The sequence below is a fragment of the Accipiter gentilis genome, chromosome 1 (genome assembly GCF_929443795.1).
Source record: "Accipiter gentilis chromosome 1, bAccGen1.1, whole genome shotgun sequence".
Lineage (NCBI taxonomy): Eukaryota > Metazoa > Chordata > Aves > Accipitriformes > Accipitridae > Astur > Astur gentilis.
The window spans coordinates 8396967-8419239 of NC_064880.1; the positions used below are offsets into that span (position 1 = coordinate 8396967).

The window sequence follows — 22273 nt, forward strand, 5'->3', positions numbered from 1 at the left end:
ACGTGCATAAATCACTAGCCCTGACCCACAGCAGGGCAGGTAACACACTCCCACCATGTGATATGGGTATGTTGCACCATCATTGACTTTCTTCTTTCACATACTTTTGTCAGTGTGACTAGCCTAACTGCTTTTAAAAAGTAATTTTTTGGTCTGATGAAAAAAATATAGTCATGTCTAATTATGTAATTACCATGCCTGAGCATAACTACATAATTAGACTGCTGTTCCTCCTGTGTTAGCCTTCTAAAGAAATTTTGTTGGGGAGAGACTGTACTGCACAAGAGCAACAAATAGTTTCCAATACTCATTATCTCGGCTCATTCAAAATACTTTTTTTTGTTTTCAAAACACCAGAAGCAACTGCTCTACATATCGGACCAACAGGATGCAACGCTACAGAGCACTGTCGGCCAAATTACACCCCAGAGAGAATTTCTCTACCTGAGCTATAAAGCCCTGGACAGTCGGGGTTGAAAGGACAGGATGGGAAGAAAGGAAGACAGTAACAACTTCAAACCACACACCAAAGCCTCCCACCTACCTTTACCACAGGCCCGTATCGGCAGAAATGTCGAGTTAAATACTGATCCGTAACGTTTGTAGAAAGACCATCTAACCACACGCAGTTTGTAGGCATGCTCTTTCCAAAACCCAGCTGAACACAAAAGGGCAAAACTTCCATCAGTACAATTCACAGCGTTAAACTAACTGAAGAAAGCACGCCTAATTAAAGAGTTATTTGAAGAAAGCTAGTCATTTGTATGGATTTTCTAAAATTAGCATCTCACACAGGTGCAAGCAAGACAAAAATCAAATAGCAATTAATGAAAATAATTCTGCATGCTTAAACAAATACAGTGTTTGACAACATTTGGTTCTTCTACAATTTGAATGCATCTGAAAAGTGACAGGTTGACAGGTCTGGGGACTGACAGCCCCTGTTTATTGTCGGTACTAGTACAGCTTCCCAGCACGGCCTCACCAGGCACGGACCTTCAAGGCCAGGGAATGTCAGTCTCCAAGTCCACTCAATCCTGGGGCTCCTTGCTGAGACAGCCAACAAAAATGCTGATTAATCCCATTTATAGTGGTGGATGAAAGCATCATGCTTTAATCTGACCTATGCATCAAAAAATGTCTTACTTCCATAAACTATGCTGCTGCAAAATATCCTATGTTGCTGTAAATGAAAGTAACAAGGATAAGGATACAGTCCACGGGAGGATTTCTTTACCTTGAGCCGGTTATTTCCAAGATATTCCCCATCCATCTTCTTAATTGCTTTACACACACTTGCAATATCACAGTACTGCAAGAATGCATACTGAGGAACACCGTTCACTTTCTTAATGTCAATATCCTGGGGAAAAACACAAAACAGAACAATCGACAGTCAGCAACAGGACAAAAAGGACATTCAACAGTATCAAGTAGATCTAAGTGGACTTTATTTTGAGAAAGACACATGGCACAGCAAGCACTCTTAATTAATATTTTCTTCAGAGAGAGGATTTAAACAGTAGCAGACAGTTAAAAACTTCGCTGTTCTGCTATAACTCATTCAATGACAAAGTCAAATCCTTACTGACCCAGGGAAAGCTCTTCATAATGCAGATTTAAAATTCAGCCCTGCAGACATAAGCCTGACTTGATCAACAAACAGTAGCTTTAGTTTGTTAATATTATGTCAACAAGAGACAACTCAGAATCAAAGAAATACAGATTAATTTTTGCTCACAAAGGCTCAAGAGAAAACAACCTGCTCCAATCCTCATTTCTGAGCCAAGAGGCAAGCAGGGTTTCTTTTCCAAATAAACATGATCCATCCTGTTCCTAGAAACAGAAAGTGATGCTGGACTCTGTCTCTTGAACCAACTTGGCATTGATATGGCAAAGGCAAAAAAGATCCTCAACTTCCATCACTGCTGGTGTTTGATCCCAAGCCACCACGGGCCCATTCAAAAGTAAGCACAGTCACCAAAAAGCTACAAAAGCCTAATAAAGGCTGATTTTAATACATTTTAAAAACCCAGCAAGCTTGGAGTTGACATTTGGTTAACATTCAAGCTCAGCACTACTACTGGCAAATGTACCAAAAGCCTCTGAACAAACTCATGATATTATGATTCATTCCGAGCTGAAAATAGAAGGTGGAGCGTTTCATTTTATTTGTTTAAATAGCACAAGCTTCCTTTGTGAGGTACATGCCAATACCAGCACACAAATTTAAGCACAAATGTTCCAACATCCAGGACAGACTAATTTCATGGTTAATAAATTTGGGGACAAGGCAGCAGTTTGATACAGTCTCACTGAAGAGCTCTCTATCTAGGAAAACAGAAGTAAACAGGGAGATTTACACAACTATTAGACTTCTACAGCCCTGGCCTAATGATTTAAGTGGAATACCAATAGAGGACTACATTTCCAAGAGTCTGAAGTAGCACTATTGCAACCATGGCAAATTATACTTGCCCACTCACCCTGGACATGCAATTCCTTCTGACAGGCAAATAAAATATTATTATTTTGCTCATTATCCACCGGAAAGGTTACAAAAGCTGGTTCCTTTTCCACCTGAGCTTCTAAGTTTTCATGGAAATTGTGCAAGGCCGATTAATAAAGTTGACAGGACAGCACTATTTCACAGAAAATCCAATTTACAAGACAGTGCACTACTACTGATAAGCATCTTTATCAGGACAGCTCTGCTGGTGTAGCATTAGAAAATGGTTTAAGCCACAGACACTGCGTGAATTCATAAATCAGTGTTGATGTCAACAATACAGCGGAGGCTGGATGCACAAGAGCTGCCAGACATCATAAAATGTAAATTTTATATTTGTCCACATCATAGATGGAAACACGCCTCCCCTTCTTTCTGAGGGGAAGTACATATGGGGTTCCTGGTATGTGTGACTGATAACGTCAGCGGTTACAAAAATATTTCAGACCAGAATGAATAAGGCATAGCATGTTCATAAGCAGCCACAGCTACCAGTGAGTACATGAACTATCAGCGCTGAAGGCTAGATTCAATTAATTAAACTAAGTGTGGATAGTAACTTTACTTTTCTAGATAATTTCTCTTAAATGCAATATTGATATGACTTGATAGAAAGTGGCATGAGGAGAGGAGGATGACTGCTGCTCTATCTCATTCAGATATGCCTTCTCAGCTGAAAACCCAAATCTCACATGTGTCATCACTAATCCATCTGCTCAGTGTCTCTTCTGCCCTATTGGCAGGGCACAGACTGTGATAGCTGATGGTGACTTCCACATGTAACAACTAAACCCTTTGTTTCAGAAATCAACAGGAAACTGAGACTTCATAGAGTTGTACTGATTCAACATTAAAATAACACCAGGCATATTTACATCCTAACCACCTAGTCAGGCTTTTCTGCAAATGCTCTGAGCTAGCAGAAGACACATTTCTGGTAAACGCTCCTAGGACTGTTTCTACTGCTAAGTTATCCCCTTAACACACGGGTACTAAGATTTTACTCTAAATGCAAAGAAAAGCTTTCAGGTATATTCCAGCAAGATGAATGACTCAGATTATTATATAAAGACTTGAATTATCTGTCATCGACACTATGATTTACCACTGCTCGTAGCATTTTACATGTCTGTAGAGAACGAACAGGCAATGACACCCTGTACAATACAGAGAATTCACATACCACTATGCCACCAAAGCGCTGAAAGATGTTGCGAAGGTCATGGTAGGTGGTTGTTTTCTCCAGGTTGCCGATGAAGAGAGTTCTTGTTGCTTTTGGGTGAAACTCGTCTATCCTTTCATCCAAGGGACGAAATTCGTTCTCGCTTTCTGTTTCTAGAAGCAAAAGAGAGCAAGAAATTTGTAATGCACTGAGGTGTTTTTCATGTGGGTTCGGTTCATGTTGATTTGTTTGTTCAAGTCTACTTCCTGACAAGCAGATACGATCTGAAGAAGAGTAACTGTCTTTAACAAAAATATGCAGTACTACACTTGTCAATTGTTATTTACGTGCAACATGAAATCTCTGCACCACACCACTGGGTGAGTGCTGAGGAATTTCAGCATCCTCAGGTGAAAGGTTGCTGCATTCTCTAACTGCTTCGCTAGAAATTTACTCTTTTAACAAGTATTAATGCTTGAATGCATGACTTCAAGTAAGGCTTCACTGTACTTGGGTAACAGCACATAGAGGAAGTTTGGTTTCACAAATCAATTTTTAAACAAGCAATTGAAGTACAGACTGAAAACTTAACCACGTGCTCAGTGCTATAGTTTACACTGGTTGGTCATACAGGCTATGCTACCTTAGCCTCAAAAATGCAGCCATCGTTAGCTGTTTTAATTAAAACCAGAAAAAACAAGCCTGTGAGGACTCAGTGCTATCTGTGCTTACACCACCCACTGGCTTCTGCTCTACTGAGACATGGAAAATGAGACTGTTTCTTCTAGCAGCCAGCAGATCCCACTGTTTGAGAGGATGGCAGGTTTCCTTCTCTGAGGTTTCAGACTGGAACTCTCTCCCTGTTTGACCTAAGAGCATCCACTCTTCTTGCTCTGGAATTTATTCTGATGTATTTCCCAGTTTCTTTAAAATATATTTCTGCAGAAAGGCAGTTTTAACATTTCCTACTCCTATGCTGCCTCTTTACAACAGCTCATGAATATGCCCACAGCAGTCATGTGTCCAGTGCAAGAAGGGCATGGACCTTACCTGGTCCTATCCAGGCTGTCACTTCAATCTGCATGCCAAAGAAAAGTTTTCCTTTTGAGGCATTTAGTGCTTTTTCCTGATCTTCCTGCTGTCGGAAGAACACCAGTCCATACCGTTCCTCAGAAGCCCCGTGAATCTGCACCGATGTCACCTTTCCGTACTTCTTGAATTCGTGGAAAAGTCCATCTTTAAGGCTTGTATCTAAACCAATGAATAAACATTAGTACTGTAAAAACACACTTTTTACTAATTTAAAAGCACTGTAAAAGACATTAAGAAATCTGATCTTCCTTCTAAAATGTGACTTCACCCAGTTTAACCCAAATCTCAAGATGCACAGAAGTGCCTTTTAAATCTGGGTGTTAATATTGCCAATGTCAAAAGCTTCTGGCGGATCTTTCTCTTTACCTTTATTTTTAAACCCAGGAAACTACACACGCAAGGTTTTACACAGCTAAAGCTGGTGGTGTACAGTTATCACTTCTGAGAGACATCCAACTCAACATGAAGCAGAAATGAAGTGCTACTTCATTAATAATCCCACAGGGATACTGCATAGACCAGTATTCCAAACCCAGGATGAGGCACCTGGAATGGAGATCAAAGTTATACAGCATACAGCTCAGTCAATTCAGAACAATAACTAGGCAGATTCATCAGATTTTGTAAAATCTGACTCACAACCACACAATCTGCCTGGGATCTGTGGGGGTACTTACCTCAGCATTGTGTCTCTTCAAGGAGGATTACAGAAATAAAATCTACAGAAATTAACATTGTGACGTATGCTGCTCAACAGTTAATATATATTATTTTAATTCAACTAGTGCCTATGTATCCATGAATTAGGTTACAACTGTTTGATAAATGATGCCATGCTGGTTTTTTTCTGCAGAACCTCTCCTGCATTCAGCACAGGGAACAAGGAGTCATCATGTACACTCCTCAGTGAGCGGTTTCTTACGTTATTTACCATGCAATATTCAATGCCGTTACAAATATGCTCATGGGTGTTTTACAGCACTCAACACTGCAACAGAAAACCCTGAAGTTTTTGTATTAAAAAAGAAACTGGAGCAGGGAGAGAATAAATGGTCCAAGTTTTCAGTGAAAAATTTGAGATGCTTCAGGTTTTTCCCTGGGGAAATCCACATTACTGTTTCAAAGCACCAGCTCCAGTAGCTGCAAGTGCTCAAGCCCAAGGACTTCAGCTAGGGACCTGCAGGATTCCTCACAGACGGTCACTAATTAAGCAATTTTCCCACCATCACACAAGAACCAAGGCAGAAGCAGAGAGAGAATCCCATCCTCGGAGGCAGCATGTGGCTGCTGTGTCAAAGACACAATAAAAGTTATTTAACCAGTCCCTAACCTGCTTCCTATTCCTTTTTTCCCTGTTTCACTTTCCCAAGTGAACTTACCTGTTGAGCGCACTGGAAGATTTTGAACCTTGATCCCAAAACTTTTCCGGGGTTCATCTTTCTCCAGAGATGGAAGCAGCTGGGACGCGGGTGCTGGGACGGCTGTCGACTGAACTGACCGTGCTGGGGACTCATCGCTTGAGCTGCTGCTAGAGTCACTGCTATAAACGGCATGAAGGAAACGACAGATGAATGCATGGAGATGCAAAGGAACCAGAGGACACAGGTATTTTAATTAAAAAGCAAAATGTCAAAGACTTTTTGCTTGTCTACAGGCCTTTCTCCCTCCTTTGCTTGATGCAGAAAATCCAGTTTCCGTAACGCAGCCTGGTTATACGCAGGAATTTAAGTTATTCTACAAATATTCTCCTACAAAGCCCTCAGAGGAGACAGTCAAGGAAATAGAATATGGGTAAAATGTCAGACAGATCCTGTTACGCACCGTGACAATAGCGGAGATTTAATTAAATGTAATACAATGTTGTATCAGCTTAGGAGCTGTGTGGGAAGACTGGAGAAATACAGAGGGTACACAGGTCTGCTGAAGCCTAAAAATCCCTCCCAGCGCTCTCGTGTACAGAAAAGAAATATTATCATGCTCTCAGGCGCCGCTGTCAATCCGAGAGTCAGCCGTGGAGTTCTCTTTATTGCCTCCTGTGCATCTTTTTAAAGAGATCCATACCTCTGATGACATGAAAACCTCTTGTGAGAAAATCACAACAAGCATTTGCTCAAGAGTAACCTAGGTAATGTATGAACCAGCAAACACTGTTTACAAGTCCAGCCTCAACGGCCAACTTCAGGGTATGAAGAATTCAGACCAGAGAACATCTTTTATAAACAATAATTATGGCAGAACAGGATTTGCATATTAGATCATACGGGGAGTCAATCTAGTCCACCAACCCTTGATGGTGCAGATCGTTAGATGCTTCACAGGAGAGTAAGAAACACAGAGAATAATGTTATTAAAGCCTGCCCAGTGGGGACACGTCATCTTCTTCAGTGGCTGATTTCTTCCCCGAGGCATGAGGGCTTATAACATCGCTAAAAATAATTTTGTCTGACATAACCCTGGAGACTCTCATTCTCCATTACACGAGCAGCCTTCTAAAAAAATTCTGCTGGAATTTTAACTCGGAGGCTGGAGGGGGGAGATCTGCCACATACAAAAATAACCCCGTCAGTTTTAAATTTGCTGCTTTCAATTTAATTTTTATGTTCCTCTCCACATCATATGAGAAAAACAATATGCAAGTTTATCTTTTTCTTATCTTAAATTATTTCATAGCCTTCTTATATTCCGTCTTTATATTAAACCATTTAACTCTTTCTAGTCTTTTCTTAGGGAAACCATTTCAGGCTTCTAATAATTTTCATTATTTGATTGTGTGACCTCTTCTACTATCCTCCTTTTTGGGGGGCGTGCAGTTTATATAACACCAGGGTAACAGCAACAGTCATTTTACTTAAAACATTCCAGAAAACTAGTTTTCTTTCTGAACATCTTGGTGTTAACGAGCGCTGTGACACATTACTAAAAGCCCCTGGGCTCTGTCCCCATTATATATGGAGGCGCAGAAGAAGAGGGCAATCTCTGTCCCAAAGTACTTACAAACAAAGGAGGATATAAAAACACGCCAGACCAAAACAAAACAAAAAAGGTCAAAAATGCAGAAGTAATAATAAACATGAGAAACTCTCCTCCCAGTCTCACCCTCTCATTACAACCCTCCCATCCAGTTGACATTGAGCCGCTTCACACGTTGGTGCCTTTCCCACACACTCTCCTCCTACTCCTCCATCCCCAGAGGAGGAAGTTAAGCATTGCTTTGGGAGAGGAGAGAAAATAAAGCCATGCCAGAAAAGGAGTGAAAACCCAAGCCCTTCCTCCTGCCCTCCTCTTCAGAGGCAGGCTCTGCTATACGCTTACCAAAGAGGCAGCTGCCTTGCACCACTCAACCTGTTATTTCATCTACAATAGCGTTTCCCCGTCCAATCCATATAGTTCCGCGTGTTTTGCAGCTCGGAACTGCCTACCACAACGATGCCCGTTCACAGCCTCATTTTTCTTCCAAATTTGTAAACTGCCTTTCTTTTTGCCTCACCTGCATTTGTGCAACCTGCTTCCAGGCCTTCTTCATTAAAAAACTATTTCATTGCTAAAAGTGAAGCATGCTGCAATTTGCTCTTCATCTTTTGCCCATTTATCCCATTCCCTCTGCCTCCTATCTTTCTGCTAACTCTGGCAATGCTGGATCACCTCAAGTCCTCATTAAATCGAAGTTCTTCTCTATAGCATTTTGGGAAAAGGAGGAAAAACCTGACCCCACATGAACAAGCCTTCAGTAGTCTCAAGGGGCAACATAAGCAATGGCGTACTACTACGAAATAAATTGGCAAAGAATAGAGAAACTTCTTTTAATACGCAAATATAGTCAGAGAATGTGTGTGGGGAGAGTCTGAAAATAATTCCCAAGCTGAGAGCAGCACCGTGTGGTTTACCATTCCCCTGGGGAAGGCTAAAATAAGATTTTAGGGCTGCAGCAAGCCTCTGCCCCGTATGCATTTTTACTTTCCCTTCTCACATCTTAATGCTTGGTATTAGATCAACTACGTACTTCCAAAAGCACTTTAAATATTCTACTTTGCTAAGATTATATCTTTTAAGTAAGAGGCAGCACTGAATTTCTATTTAAGCAGTGCTTTAAAATGGGAACAGGCTATTTTTAGTTTGGTTTTTTTTTATGAGGATGTTTAAAATATGGAACATACTGTTAAAATCACAGCATTCCACTGGGGAAAAAAGATAATCTCCGCGTAACACCGTAAGACGTCCAAGCAATGAAACAGCAGTCTAATAGGGTGATAAATTCTACAACAAGAGTTTGAATTCCACACAACTTTGGGAAACAAGGATCATGCTGATAATTTCCACTTCCCCGCGGAGTTTTAGGGATACGTGTCCCTAAGCAAATCAAGACTATCTGAGGCATTCCAGAAAAAAAAAAAAAAAAACATTATTTCCTGACTCTGTTTTTAGAAAGAAAAAAAAAAATGCTACCAAGAACAATTCTTTCTTTAGGGAAAGCCTCATCACTTTTCCAATTGAAGAAACATGGATATAATAATTCAAAAGTAAGTCAAAGGTTTTATGTTCTGTGAATAGCAGAATGATGGAAGAGTTAATTATAGCTGCTGTGTCATCCAGTTATAGCACACAGCAGAATCAAAATAAAGCATCTGACAGTGAATTATATGTAGTCTCAACCAGAAAAACAGAACTCCTTTTCAACTACCCCAGCTTTAAAAATATACAAAACTAAAGCACTAAGCTGCACGAGGCTATGTTCCCAGAATATTAAAATGAGAATATGGCTTTTCTTTTCCCTGTGAGTAATTTTGAAAACAACCATCCTTTGCCAACTTGCAGAAAGCAAGTTATTAACAATTCTTCTAGCAAAAGTTAGGTCGAAGGCTTTTGGAAAAACAAGCTAGGGAAATTTTAACCAGGGAATATCACAAATAGGTTAAAACAAAAGCTCTGATAACCTCCTTCTTGAAAGTATTTCAAGTAATCAATAGGTCTTGGGGCTGGCCAAAAATGGCATAAAGAAAATGGCTTTGTAACTTCATTTTGCACTTCCACTAACAGTATTAAACCCGTGATGATTTCTTCCAGAAGCAGAGCGTGCTCTGGCACACAGCCTTTTCCCAACACGGGAAAACCTGCTCTTCAACATCCATGTAAACTCAGCGGAGCAGAATGCCAGCACGCAGAAGAACTAATCTCCTGAGCTGTCACAACACACGCGTTGCACAGAGAGGGAGCCTGTGCTGGGAATTTGCTTTTTTAAACATCTCAGGCTTACAGATTCAGTTGCCTCTTCAGTGGTTTGCAGACTTCTTCTGGTGACGTATGCTCATTTGTGAAGAACTTGAGCATTTAACCAGGAAGGATTTCAGATGCTCTTTTGTCAAACCCAGATAGCTTCTAAAATCAGTTTCACTCCAGCTTTTATCATGGCATCATAGCAATGTAGAATAGAGATTTTTGATTTTACTGTCAGCAAAATCAGATGGAAAACCTGAGCTATAAAGGAGATCATTCTTACCTTAATAAGGAGGTGGACATTAAATCCTTCTCTTACACATGCACTTTACAACAAGTGCAGTTTACAAGCCCTTTAAAAATACTAATCTGCCTTCCATAATTGCCTACAAGTATATAAGGATGCATGTGTTCTTACTCACAGTATTTATCTATGTATCTATACTCTATTCATCAAGATAAAATCTATTTGTAAACCAGTCTTTTAAGTTTTATCCATACGGGCTGAGTCCCAAAGACTCAACATTAAAGAATCTAGCAACGGGGATCAGATCACAAAAATGAGCCCCACACATGCCTGGTTTCAGTACGCTGCAGCTAATTTAGCACACAGAATTTTCCTTTTCTCACTTATAACTGCAAAGATGACATTTCAAATCCTGGTGCATACATCCTATATAACCAGTCCTCATTTCCACAGAAATATCTCATTTTCAAGTAACTGCATTTTGCAGTTCTAGTAACTAACCGCGAAGTTACGTTCTGTTTATGTATGAAAAATGAAAGCACTTGAATGAAGAATACAAAGTGAGTTGTTCTCTTTGTTCCCTAGCAAAAAGGAGATAAAAGAGAGACTCCAAACCAGTCGATGTAACAGGATACCCGCTGCTTTTCGTCAATGGCAGCTGCGCTGAATCAAGGGATCTCACAACCTGCCCTACCCTTTTGCAATTTTAAAATGTGGGACAATTGTCATTTCTGCGAATTGATTTGAGAACAGTGAGTCAGCTGCAAGGTTGGTGACTACCCTTGTTACAGCAAGCAGGAAACACTGTGGCCTTCATGGAAAATAAAGCAGAAAGAAGCATTAACACACACTGCAGGCAATGAGCCGCCAAACTTCACGTTTAAAAAAAAAGGCAAAAAAATCCCCAACCTCTGGCTGTTGGAGCAAGTTAAAAACCAAGCCACCTAAAATAGGTTGAAACCCTTTTCATTTTTCAAGGGAACACATGTCAAATTTCAGCAGGGAAAAAAGTAAAAATGAATTTTAAAAAAATTTTTTTAACAGCTGCCTTCAAAAAATGTTTAACTAGAACTGGTAAATGATCCAGGATTCCTGTTACAGAAATATACCGAGCAATTATTTTTTTTGCTGCCAAAGTTAACTGAAATCAGGAACTCTGCCTAGATCAGCTATGATTCAATACGCTGTCAAAATAATCTCCAAGTAAAGATTATCTCCTAGAAAGATCTATTCAGGACAACCTCCCGCAGCACCAGTCCCAGCTGACAGCAGGTTATTCTCACAGCTGATGTCAGCAGCAGATTCCCAAGTCGGGTCAGGAAATCCAAAGTTAACGTACAGTCATCTCTGAATGGAAGCAACAGGAACCCTTTTTTTCTTGTCCCTCCCTTTCCAGATGCAAGTTAAGTCACCGTAGATGATCTCTCTGCAAAAAAACACCAGCTGCAAAAGGCAACCAGTGACAGTGCTGTATGATCAGCTCTATCCAGAAGACACAAATCCTTGTGATACTTTATATATTGGCAGTGGGCTTCAAAAACAAACTGCCAGTTAGATTTCTTGGACCTGGCAAAACAGCACCAGAAAATTGGTTGAAGTATCCTGAACACACCAATGTGTTGTTTGGAAAAAAAGAGTTAAAAAGACCTGATTATTGCCAGCCAAAATCCAGCAAAAAATATGACACTGACTGCTTAAGAAAGAAAAACCTTAAAAAATGCATCATATTCCATTCTAGCTACAGATTAAAGGATCTTTGCCCATGAATTGACTTCTCTTCTGGATGAAAAATGATATATTGAAATAATACATGCACAAGTCTATTACAGGCTGCTATTTCTGTCCTATTAAACACTATTAAATCCTATTAAATAAATGAATCCAAAAAGGTATTTAACCAGAATTTCCCCCATTCTCTACACATGTGCTTGAAAAACACACATCAAGTTACACATACTGTAATAAGAACAGCAAGTAACCCATTCCCACAAAACTCAGACAACACCAGGTTACTCCAGCAATCCAGATTCAAGGAGGAATAACCAGAATGAAAATTCAAGAGGTCTGGGCAGAGGGTTAGCATCTCTTTGTTGGAGCCGATTCCAATGCTGACCTAAATATGCACGTGAGCAGCAGGTAGTTGTTTCGTACACATGACGTCTCCTGCATAATAGCAGTCCACATCAGTGTATTTGTAAGAAAAAAAAAATTTCTCACATCTGCAGAAATAAATACAGGGTGGTTTTTTTCCTAGTTAAAAGGACTTGTTGAACCTGATGTTAAAGATACCAGAAAACCCAGTCAAACTTCTAAAGTTTGTTTGTTTCAAGAGGTAACAAGTTGTTACCATATTTTGCAGACTACAGGCAAGCAGCTGAAGGGGGTCAGCCCACACGCACGTACCACAAAGAGCTTGAACCCTGCTCTTCCATTTCATAACAAAGCTTTACATTTAAAGTAAGTATATAAGCAGACTCTGGCTGCTCAGTGTGAAAGGGTGGAGAAAGCGAACCAGGGAGCAGAGAGCTACACCTAATACTCTCTCAGTGTAATTACCCTGTGCCCATCACCCCGGCCTCGAGTACCTTTGGAGCTCATGGTGAAAAGCACGCCGGGATGCAATTGCCTGACATTCTTGGCACCCTTTCAAGCCGCTGAGAACTTGCCACCCAAGGAACTTTGGTTTGTACATGTCACACACTCTGAAATATTTAACAACACACAGCTATGATAAAACAATCTACTGAGGGGAGGAAAAAAAAGACCTACTGCATGGAAGCGGAAGAGTCACAAAGCACACAACAAATAAAAAAAGCGTTTACTACTCTGAAAAAAAATCATTAAATATTGCAGACAAATGAAATCAGTACATCCTCTTTCCCTTAACTTTTTCTGTCTTACCACGCCCAGAAAGGAGACTTAAGAAATCTCCTGCTAGGCTGGAATCCTACATCGAAAGAAATTAAATTAAATGATGTTTAAAGGCCATGGGAAAGCAATACAACCAGGACCACTCAGTGTCTTTCAGCTGGCCAAATAACACAGGCTGTTCGCAGTATTTTTTTCAGTCTTTGACCAGTAAGTTTTTTTAAGATACAGTCTCTGGTTAGTATTTGCCATGTATTTAACCCAGGTCAAGTCACTGGCTTATTAACATCACATTTTAATTTCTGTGACAGGTCATATTAATATATTTACTTTAGTCATTTTATCATGATGTCTGACACCTGAACTTTGATGAGAAACAGCAGGCTGAAATGAATCATGGAAAAGATGAAGATATTGCTCAGAAGGACAGAGGACTACTCCCACCCCCAGAACCTCCTCTCCCCTGGAGCCACATGCTCTGAGAGTTTCAAGACAGCCGTGGGCTCCTTTTAATTCTTCCCTGCAACTAAATGATCCATTACAATCACTAAAAATATGTATGTTTATATTAATCCCTGTCTGGCTGATGGAGACTGTGCCAAACCCTCAAGTGTTACCACTTCACTCCTCAACCTATGTACCCTGTCCTCAGGCTTGAATTTTCTACAGCCAAGAACAAAAAACACTGAACTGGAAGAAAAAAAAGTCTTGGTTACAAACACATCAGCCTCTCTACGTACCAAACAGCCGACTCGGCAACCGCAACAGCTCACTACTGTTGAGAAGACACTACTTATCCCCTCCGCTCCCTGCGCTGGCTGTTAACTCAGCCATGGATGGGTTTGGTGTTGAACTTGGGAGCAGCTGGAGTTGTCTGCCTCCCCAGCCACCGCCTTTTCAAAACACGGATGCTCCTGGGTAATGGTGGGACCACTCACACTCAAAAATGAAACTCCAGGAAGCTGGAGGAAATGCTTTCTCAGCAAACGACCACAGTGACGGAGCTCAGTGCTGGGAAAGATTAAAGTCATCGAGGCCTTGAGGGTGAAGTACAAAGCCAGCTCTTTGGTGTAGCTTTCCCACAATTAAACTTCCACTGATGCAAAGAGAGAATAAAGAGGGCGGGTGTGAGAATGTGCGAGCCCAAAGAGCCTCTATTTTTTAACGTTACCTTCATTGAGGGAAGCCTTGGGTCAAGAACCAGCCCCTGTGAGAAGTCCTGCTGCAGCCACCCCAACTCCCACCTCCACCAACCATGCTGGGCTTCAGCCAAATTATTTCAAGCACCGCCGGGACTTGCCTGCAGAAGAGCTGCCACTCAAGACTGCCAGCACTGATAAGCCTGCAATCACAGTGGCTTTTAAAAGAAAATGGCGGGGCAGAGTTCACACAACAGCTGAGGAATGGCTTGTTCGGTCTAGAAGAAAAATTGCTTTCAACCCTTTGGCCAAAATTAGCATAATACTGTTAAAGTAAACAGCTTTTGCCAGCTATCTGCAGACAATCTAAACTAATAATTTGCAACTGTCACCTCAGAGCATATGAAATCTTTTTAAAAAACCATTTAGTTCAAGACTTATGGGAAGCAGGTATGTTTTAACATCCCTGCATTGCAGATGGAAAAATAAGAAGAGACCAAGGGCTTTGCCCGAGGTCATTCCATGAATCACTGAGGGAGCTGGCTGAGGAACTTGATCTCCTGGCCCACTGGAGGCCAAATCTTTTCAAAATACTGAGAAACATTGAAAGGCAGTTTCCTAAACAACAACTGCAATGCTTTCATGATGGGATCTACTATGCAACTTAAAAAAACAAACAACAAAACAATAAAACTACACCAAGTAGTGTCTATAAGCCACGAGAGTGAAATGCCATTTAAAATGCAACTACTCCTGTATCTAAGTATGCTACTACATGTTTACTTGAGGAGTAAAAAGCAACTTCTTTTGCCTTCTTAATACAATTTTAAAACCATTTGGCCTTAATGATACTGACACTGTGTTGAGCACTGGATATTTTTCAGAAGAAAAGCCTTTTTCATACATACGCTAAAATCAAAAAAGCACCAGCTCTGATTCATCCCCAGGTTATTTCAGTTTTGCAGAGGTAGAAATGCTTTTTTAGCATAAAGCTACTGGTAGATCACGGCAAACAGACCCGCAGAATTAATTCCATCTTCTTGTTTTAGAAAAGCATCACACCTTGCCTTAAAAAAAACCCAAACCTGGCACTACTTTTATGCCCTACATCCCTGACAGCTCTCATTTGTCTGTCATCTGGCCCACAATGTGCCCCATCGACTCCACCCTCGGCCACTCCTTACCTTCTGCTCCCAGGAGCCGCTCTCCCTGCCTGCACAGGCAGCAAGCCCCCAACCTTGTACTCTGCCCTGCCAAAAGGTGGGTGAGATCATCGCCTCCCTCTTCAAGGCACTGTTTTCTAGCGTTACACAAAATGCCATTTGTTGGAATTCCCAATTCAGAGCAGTTTTGAAATGGTGCATCCTCTCTTATAAACAAATAGAATTGTTCTTCGGATGGGAGTTGCAATGAAAGGCATGCCAAGATACACGACCGATAAACAATGCCTCTTAAGTAAAACTGTTAACATGCGAAGCTTAATATAGAAATTCCATTTATGGCAGATAACACCGTGGAAGTTTAGTACTTCTAAAAATGGTCACCATTGTCCAAAGAGCAAAATCTAAAAGAAAGCGAACAGAGCGACCCTAGTTCTCCATCAGAAATAAGTTCATTTATTAAGGGTGTTTTTCAAACAGAATTTCTATTGCCTTAAATCTTCTACAACCTTTTAAAGAAATGCCAAAGAAATGAAGGGGAAAATAATTCTGGAGACTTTTATTTAATACCCTTTTTTAGGCCAACTACAGCAACTGGAAGATGCACACAAGCACTTTGTCAAACCAGAACGGTAGCTGTTATTCTCACGCAAAGGACTACTTAAAATGGAAGGCCTGGGAAAAAAAAAGTCATTTCTGTGATCTCAGGCAGCATACATTATAAAAGAGAAGACATTTGATGAGTTGTATGCGAAGGATTAATTTGCCACTTAAAAATGCAGAGAACAGATGGATCTCTTGGCTAGGACTATATTTGGGAATTACTTCATTTTCTGCCCACATGCAAATAAAAATACAACTAAAAGCAGAACTTTCTGTGAAATTTCACATGGGTAAAAAACACTTAAGTCACGAAAATTAAAAAAAAAAAAAAAAAAAAAAAAAGAGAGACAATCTTCATATGTAACAGGTAAAGCACCACAGCCTAGTGAATGTCTATCATGCTGGTGGGGAAAACGTGTCATTACATTTGTCAAGCGACTATATCTAACACCAGCCTTAGAAATCAAAAAAAGAACACAAAACCAGTATCATATGATAGGACAGAGTGGTCCTCATGTTTGTCTCTTAAGAGTAACTTCTGAAAAAGCACCCTACTGTAATCTAATTTAGCGGTATTTGTTACAATCTAGTGATTAAACCTCCACATGGTCAGAAGTCCAGGGACTCCCCAAAAAATCATGGGACAGTTCCATCACACTAAACAGGGATTGTAAAGCAAGGGTGAAGACTTAGATATTTGTAGGGAAAAATGCAAAAGAAAAATGCCTTACGTCTTCACAACATCCTGGATCGACTGCCTTCACATCCCTGGCCTCCATATCACATGGCAACAGCAACATATAGTTACCAGGCTGGGAAAGGAGGAGCAGCATGAGGCAATTCAGCTGGTACACTGGAGATTACGGGACAGAAGAAAAGTCCTCCAAGGAATTCCCACACGCAAAGCCTACATGCCCCACCTGCACGCTTCCCTTATGGGATTTAGTGCTTACAGAGAACAAACTTTAAAACCTCCAAACCATAGCAGCACAGCGAGGCATAGTCTGTAAGCCACACATACAGTATTAATTAAGCATCTTCCTTTCTTCACACGTGATTTCTGAAAGTTACAGGGAAACTGCATATTAAAAAGCAAAACCAACATAAACTTCTTCTGAAATAACCATTAGATAGTATCTATTTGTTTCTCCTCTAACAACACAACAAACCATTCCTCCTTCCCTCCACCTCAAAACAAACAAACAGAAAACTTACAAGCCAGCATTTACCCAGCAAAGCCCCAACCAGAGCAGGATGTCTTCCGTGTATTCCCAGACTCTGAAACAGGGATAAACACAGCTCCACGCGTGTTTAGAAAGCAAAGATGAGTAGAAAATTTGTACTAACCCGATAGCTTCCTTTCTGTGACTATTCATCCTTCACAATCCAGACAACAGGACATACCAGCCAGTAAACACTGAAGGGAGGGACTAACTTCAAAGCAACTGTGTAAATCTTACATAATTTGAGGGTTTGAGATCTTGCAGCAACCTCTTACCAAACGAGGTGTCAGATGATACAAGGAGGTCAAACCTGTAGCAGCCGGAATAAGTAGGGCACTTTGCCTCTCTCAATCAGCCCAGCCCAGCACCATTTGTCCATGGGGACCTGGTGCTGTTCATTCTTGGGAATTCACTTTCAGGAGAACAGTGCCTTCTTTCACATGTTATCGCGCTAGAAAAGCTTTCTACTCTCAAACAGACAAAAGATAATAAAATAGGTGAATGCCCTTATTGCCAGGATTTGCTGGAGATGTGCCTTAATTATTCTCCTGATTTCTAAAGGGTTTGCTAAGGTTTTCATATTTTTGCCCAGGTATGAAAACAATTAAGATTTCTGGGCATCTGTGGAGAACATAAGGCAACCGTGGAAGAAATGAGGAGACGGCCCGGAAAACCACTTCTCTCTTGTAGAAAGGATTCTCCAAAAGGTACTTTTGCAGCCATCCCAGATTTCTGAGTGACTCCTAGCTAAAATCATTGCCTTGAGCTCAATAAAGGAACTGCACACTGAACCCTGGACATTTTTCAAAGAGAAGTATTTGAAAGGCTCCATGTTTCACTTCTCCAAACAGGAGAGAGGACTCATGGTTGGAAGGAGATGGGGTGTTTGTTCCTGAAACCCAGCAAGCATCGGGAAACAAAAGAAGAGGTCCCCTACCTTTGTTACAAAATTCTTGCGAGAAGGAGGGATTCACAGAGAAGTCTTGTTTCTTAATGCCACACACACTAAAAGGGCTGGTTTTGTTCTTGTATTAGGCACTTAATAAATAATAATGCAAGGTTTTCTTCTCTCTTTTTTTTTTTAAAAAAATTAATACAGCATCTACATAGTACACATCTCCCTCTTCCTCCTTTTGGAAACTCAGCTTTTGCTTCCCTTACACACAACAGGCAGTCATGCCTTTTGATTTTAAAAAATTAGTACTATGACTTGGCACATATAAATTGTTTCTCCTATAGACAACTTCAAAGCCCTCACTTCTCTCCAAGTCTGTGATTTTCCACTCATAAAGGTGCTGTGTCCTCCTCTCCAAGCAGCATTACCAGCTGACCGTAATGATCTGGAGCGGGATATCTAATCATCTGCTAAGAAGCTTTCACACTTAAAACCCTGATGTCATCATTAGTGGTTTCGGTACTTGCAACGTCACCGATGGACTACGCTTGATGCTTGGACATTAAGGGCAAACCTAAGTGCATCAGTTACATGGTCAATTCAGTGGAAAAAGACTGAGGGACAATACTCTTTTTTTTCCTCCCCAATAAGGTTTATTTACCATTTGTCCTGGTTTTGGCTGGGACAGAGTTGTCTTCCTAGTAGCTGGTATAGTGTTATGTTTTGGATTTAGTATGAGAATAAGGTTGGTAACACATCGAGGTTTTCAGTTGTTGCTACGTATTGTTTACACTAAGTCAAGGATTTCTCAGCTTCTCATGCCCAGCCAGTGAGAAGGCTGGAGGGGCACAAGAAGTTGGGAGGGAACACAGCCAGGAAAGCTGCCCCAAACTGGCCAACAGGGTATTCTATCCCACGTGATGTCATGCCCAGTATATAAACTGGGGGGAGGGTATCGCTGCTCAGGAACTAATCAGGCATCAGTCAGCGAGTGGTGAGCAACTGCATTGTGCAGCACTTGTTTTGTATATTCCAATTCTTCTTATTATTTTATTATCATTACTATTTTGTTCTTTTCTGTCCTATTAATCTGTTCTTATCTCAAACCATGAGTTTTACTTTTTCTTCCTGATTCTCTCCCCCATCGCACTGGGGGGGGTGGGGGGGGTGAGGAGAGTAAGCAAGCAGCTGCGTGGTGCTTACTTGCTGGCTGGGGTTAAGCCACATCATTAATTCACATCTCTGTGACCATAGTTTAGGCACAGCATGTTCTACCTAAAGTTGTTTTTAAGGTTAATGCCCAGGTCTCACAAATACACCTCGAAGAGAACTCTTCTCACGGCCCTTAGGTTTTAAGGGGAAGGTTCTCCTCCTGAAGATACTACAGTGTCTGCTTTGGGAAACAACCCTCAATCACTGTATTTGCAAAACCAGCCTTCAAGATCTGAAGGGACACTCTGTCTACGCTTTAATAGAAACACATGACTGAACACAGGCACTGGCTATATTTTTCCTTTGATCATTGTAATGACTGCTATTTTTTTCAGGAAGCATTCAATACAGCCTTCCTCTCTTGCTATTCATCCCATGTGAATATTCATTAGAAATTATTAAACTGCCCATTATTCCAAAGGTCTTTATGAAGGGAAACCTCTCCTCCACCTTTTGGTGCCAGTAACGTATGTGTCTCCATATGTCTAGACTCCCTTCATCATCAGTGCAGACAAGCAGGCACTTCTAGACTATGATCCCTCTAATCTATTTTAGCCATGATTCGCATCCCAGTTGTACTTCTCTCGAAGAAAGGGGAATCTGGACCATTCACACAGAGGGAGGCACACAACACAGCCTATTGCACTGTTTTGTCTTTTTCAGGGTTTGATTTCCCCTTGCGTACAGCAGGAAGAGAACAGGAGGCAGATTTCTTCCTGCCTTCAGGATCCCTCAGACTTAAGCCTGGCTTCTCAGAAGTAACACGGGCAGCTTCAACTTCCCTGACCTCAGCTAATTCTTTCCTTCCCTCAGCCTACTCAAGATGATTAAGCAAAATACTTGGAAGGAAATCAAAGCCTTAAAAACGCAATTAGAGGTGACCATTTCGTTAATGCACGGGTGCACAACCCCAAAGTCAAACCCAATCCACCAACAGCACCAGACCTTCCTCAGGCTCTGCACGCCCGCGGGAAGAAAACCAATTTTTAGCAGCTCCCCTGGGCTTAACAAACAGCCCAACGCAAAACTCAGAAGGGACAACATCTCCCCTGATGCTGGCAGGAGCACTGCCTTCCATACGGCTCAGAGTTTCCCCACCGTTGCTAAAAAAGGCCACTAGGAAGACCTGAAATTGCCAAACCTCACACCAGATACGGGCTCCTGCAGACCTGCAGCTGTCCACAGGTGACTTACAAATGTTATTTTTAAAACACGGCAGGTCTTCCTCCCTCAGCAGAGCATAAGGCAGGTTCACACAAGGGTCCGGGATTTAGCTGCCAGAAATCCTCATATTTGCTAACAAATTGCAAGAAGCCTTTACAGCATTAAAAAAAATATCTCTTTAAGAGAATGCAAAACAGTAAAATCGTTTTGAGACGATCAAAACAGTTAGCATTGTAATAAAACAGAGGTGTTTTTCTAGGACCCCTTTCCATTTGCATCCATCCCCAACACGAGGCATTTTTAAGACTCCCTTCCTGAAATTAATTTGGAAAAAGACAGAAATCTTTCTCTGCCTGTAGAGGCAAAGAAATCAAATACACTTTGAAAAAGCAGCAGCAGCAATTAAGCTTCCGGGCCCGCTACAGAAACAAAGACTGACAGACCAGATTTAGATAAACACCTACTCCTGCAAATTTAGGAAGAAGCTTAATTGCTTTGTCATTTACAGCCAGCAATTACCAACTATTATTTGGAGTACTGCGGGGGATGGGGGCAATGTTAATTGCAGCAAAACATCCATTTTGGTGGGGGCAGCTCATGCAAAGAAAACTATGTATAAAACAAAAAAAACACTTGGTAACAATATTTTAAAGGATTTTATTGTATATTCATAAAAAAAGATGGGGTGTGGGTTCTTCTAGAAGGGCTAGCAATGTTGAAATTTCTATTTTATTTTGCAACTGCATCCTACCTGCTTCATATCATGGCAGTGGTGGTAGTAAGCTGCGGGGGCAGACTCCAAAGTCGCCCCTTCTGGGGGATTTTTGGGCTCATTCCTCTGGCGGGGAAAGCGTTGCTAATTTCTAGATTGGGCAGAGCGTCGGGCACTGAAGGAAGGTTTCAAAAATAAAAAGCGACTTAAAACTCAAAGGTTGAGACGGAGAGCCAGGTTACCTCCCTCAGACCTCACTTTTACACAGGCGCTGCTGTTTCACTGCGTAACCGCGGCGTTTTCCTGCGCTGTGTGAGAAAAAAATCTTCACGCAAGAGCGAAAACCGTTTCAGCGTTAGCAGTTTTAAAAAAAAAGAAAAAAGAAAAAAAAAAAAAAAAAAAGGTTTTTGTAGAAAGCTGATGTATTTTTAACCGCCGGGTTTCCAGCCCGGCTCAGGGGCGGCGCAGGTGGCCCCGCCCTGGGGGCGGTGCGGCGGCGGGCCCGGCCGGCTCCCGCCGGTTCAGACCGGTTCTCATGCACAAACAACCCGCCCCCCCCCCCCCCCGCCCGGGGGGAGGGGACTGAGGCGGCCGCCGGCCCGGGGCTGCGTGCCCCCCCCCCCCCCCCTCACAAAGGCACCGCGGCGAGGAAACCGGCCGCCTTTCCCTTAAAAACACCCGGGTGAGACGGGCCCGCGCCCCGGTCGCCTTTTCTCTCCCGACCGTGCCGCCATTACAGCGGCGGGACGGGCTCCCGCCGCCACCAGAGGCTATGAGGCGACCTAAAGCGGTGGATTTTCAGAGCGAGATAAAAATCTATTATGCAACGCACATTTTTAATAGATCACTCCAGAGTATACAGATGAGGTAATGCGAGTTGGCGCCCTCCCCCAGGCGCTCTGTCAGCAGCTCGGCGGCGGCGGGGCTCAGGCGGGAGAGCACGGCTTCGCCGCCCTCCGGGCTGAGGTGACTGATGGGCTGTCGCTGGTTCTCGTCCCAAGGGGACGGAGACACCATTTGCTCGCCAGCTGCGAGGAGATCTTAGATCCCGGGCGATATTTTACTTTTTTTTTTTT

At 41.8% G+C, this 22273-nt stretch overlaps 1 protein-coding gene across 5 annotated transcripts in view; it reads right to left on the bottom strand.

Moving 5' to 3' along the window:
- SPEN (spen family transcriptional repressor) overlaps nucleotides 1-22273 on the bottom strand; it is a 72681-nt gene that overhangs the window by 17851 nt on the left and 32557 nt on the right. For all 5 annotated transcript variants that reach the window (XM_049804577.1, XM_049804482.1, XM_049804302.1 and 2 more), the window contains 5 exons: nucleotides 6143-6303; nucleotides 4722-4922; nucleotides 3693-3844; nucleotides 1238-1363; nucleotides 545-658 (listed from right to left, as the gene is read on the bottom strand). In XM_049804577.1, the coding sequence (XP_049660534.1) occupies nucleotides 545-658; nucleotides 1238-1363; nucleotides 3693-3844; nucleotides 4722-4922; nucleotides 6143-6303 (754 nt within the window). The remainder of the gene's footprint in view (nucleotides 1-544; nucleotides 659-1237; nucleotides 1364-3692; nucleotides 3845-4721; nucleotides 4923-6142; nucleotides 6304-22273) is intronic.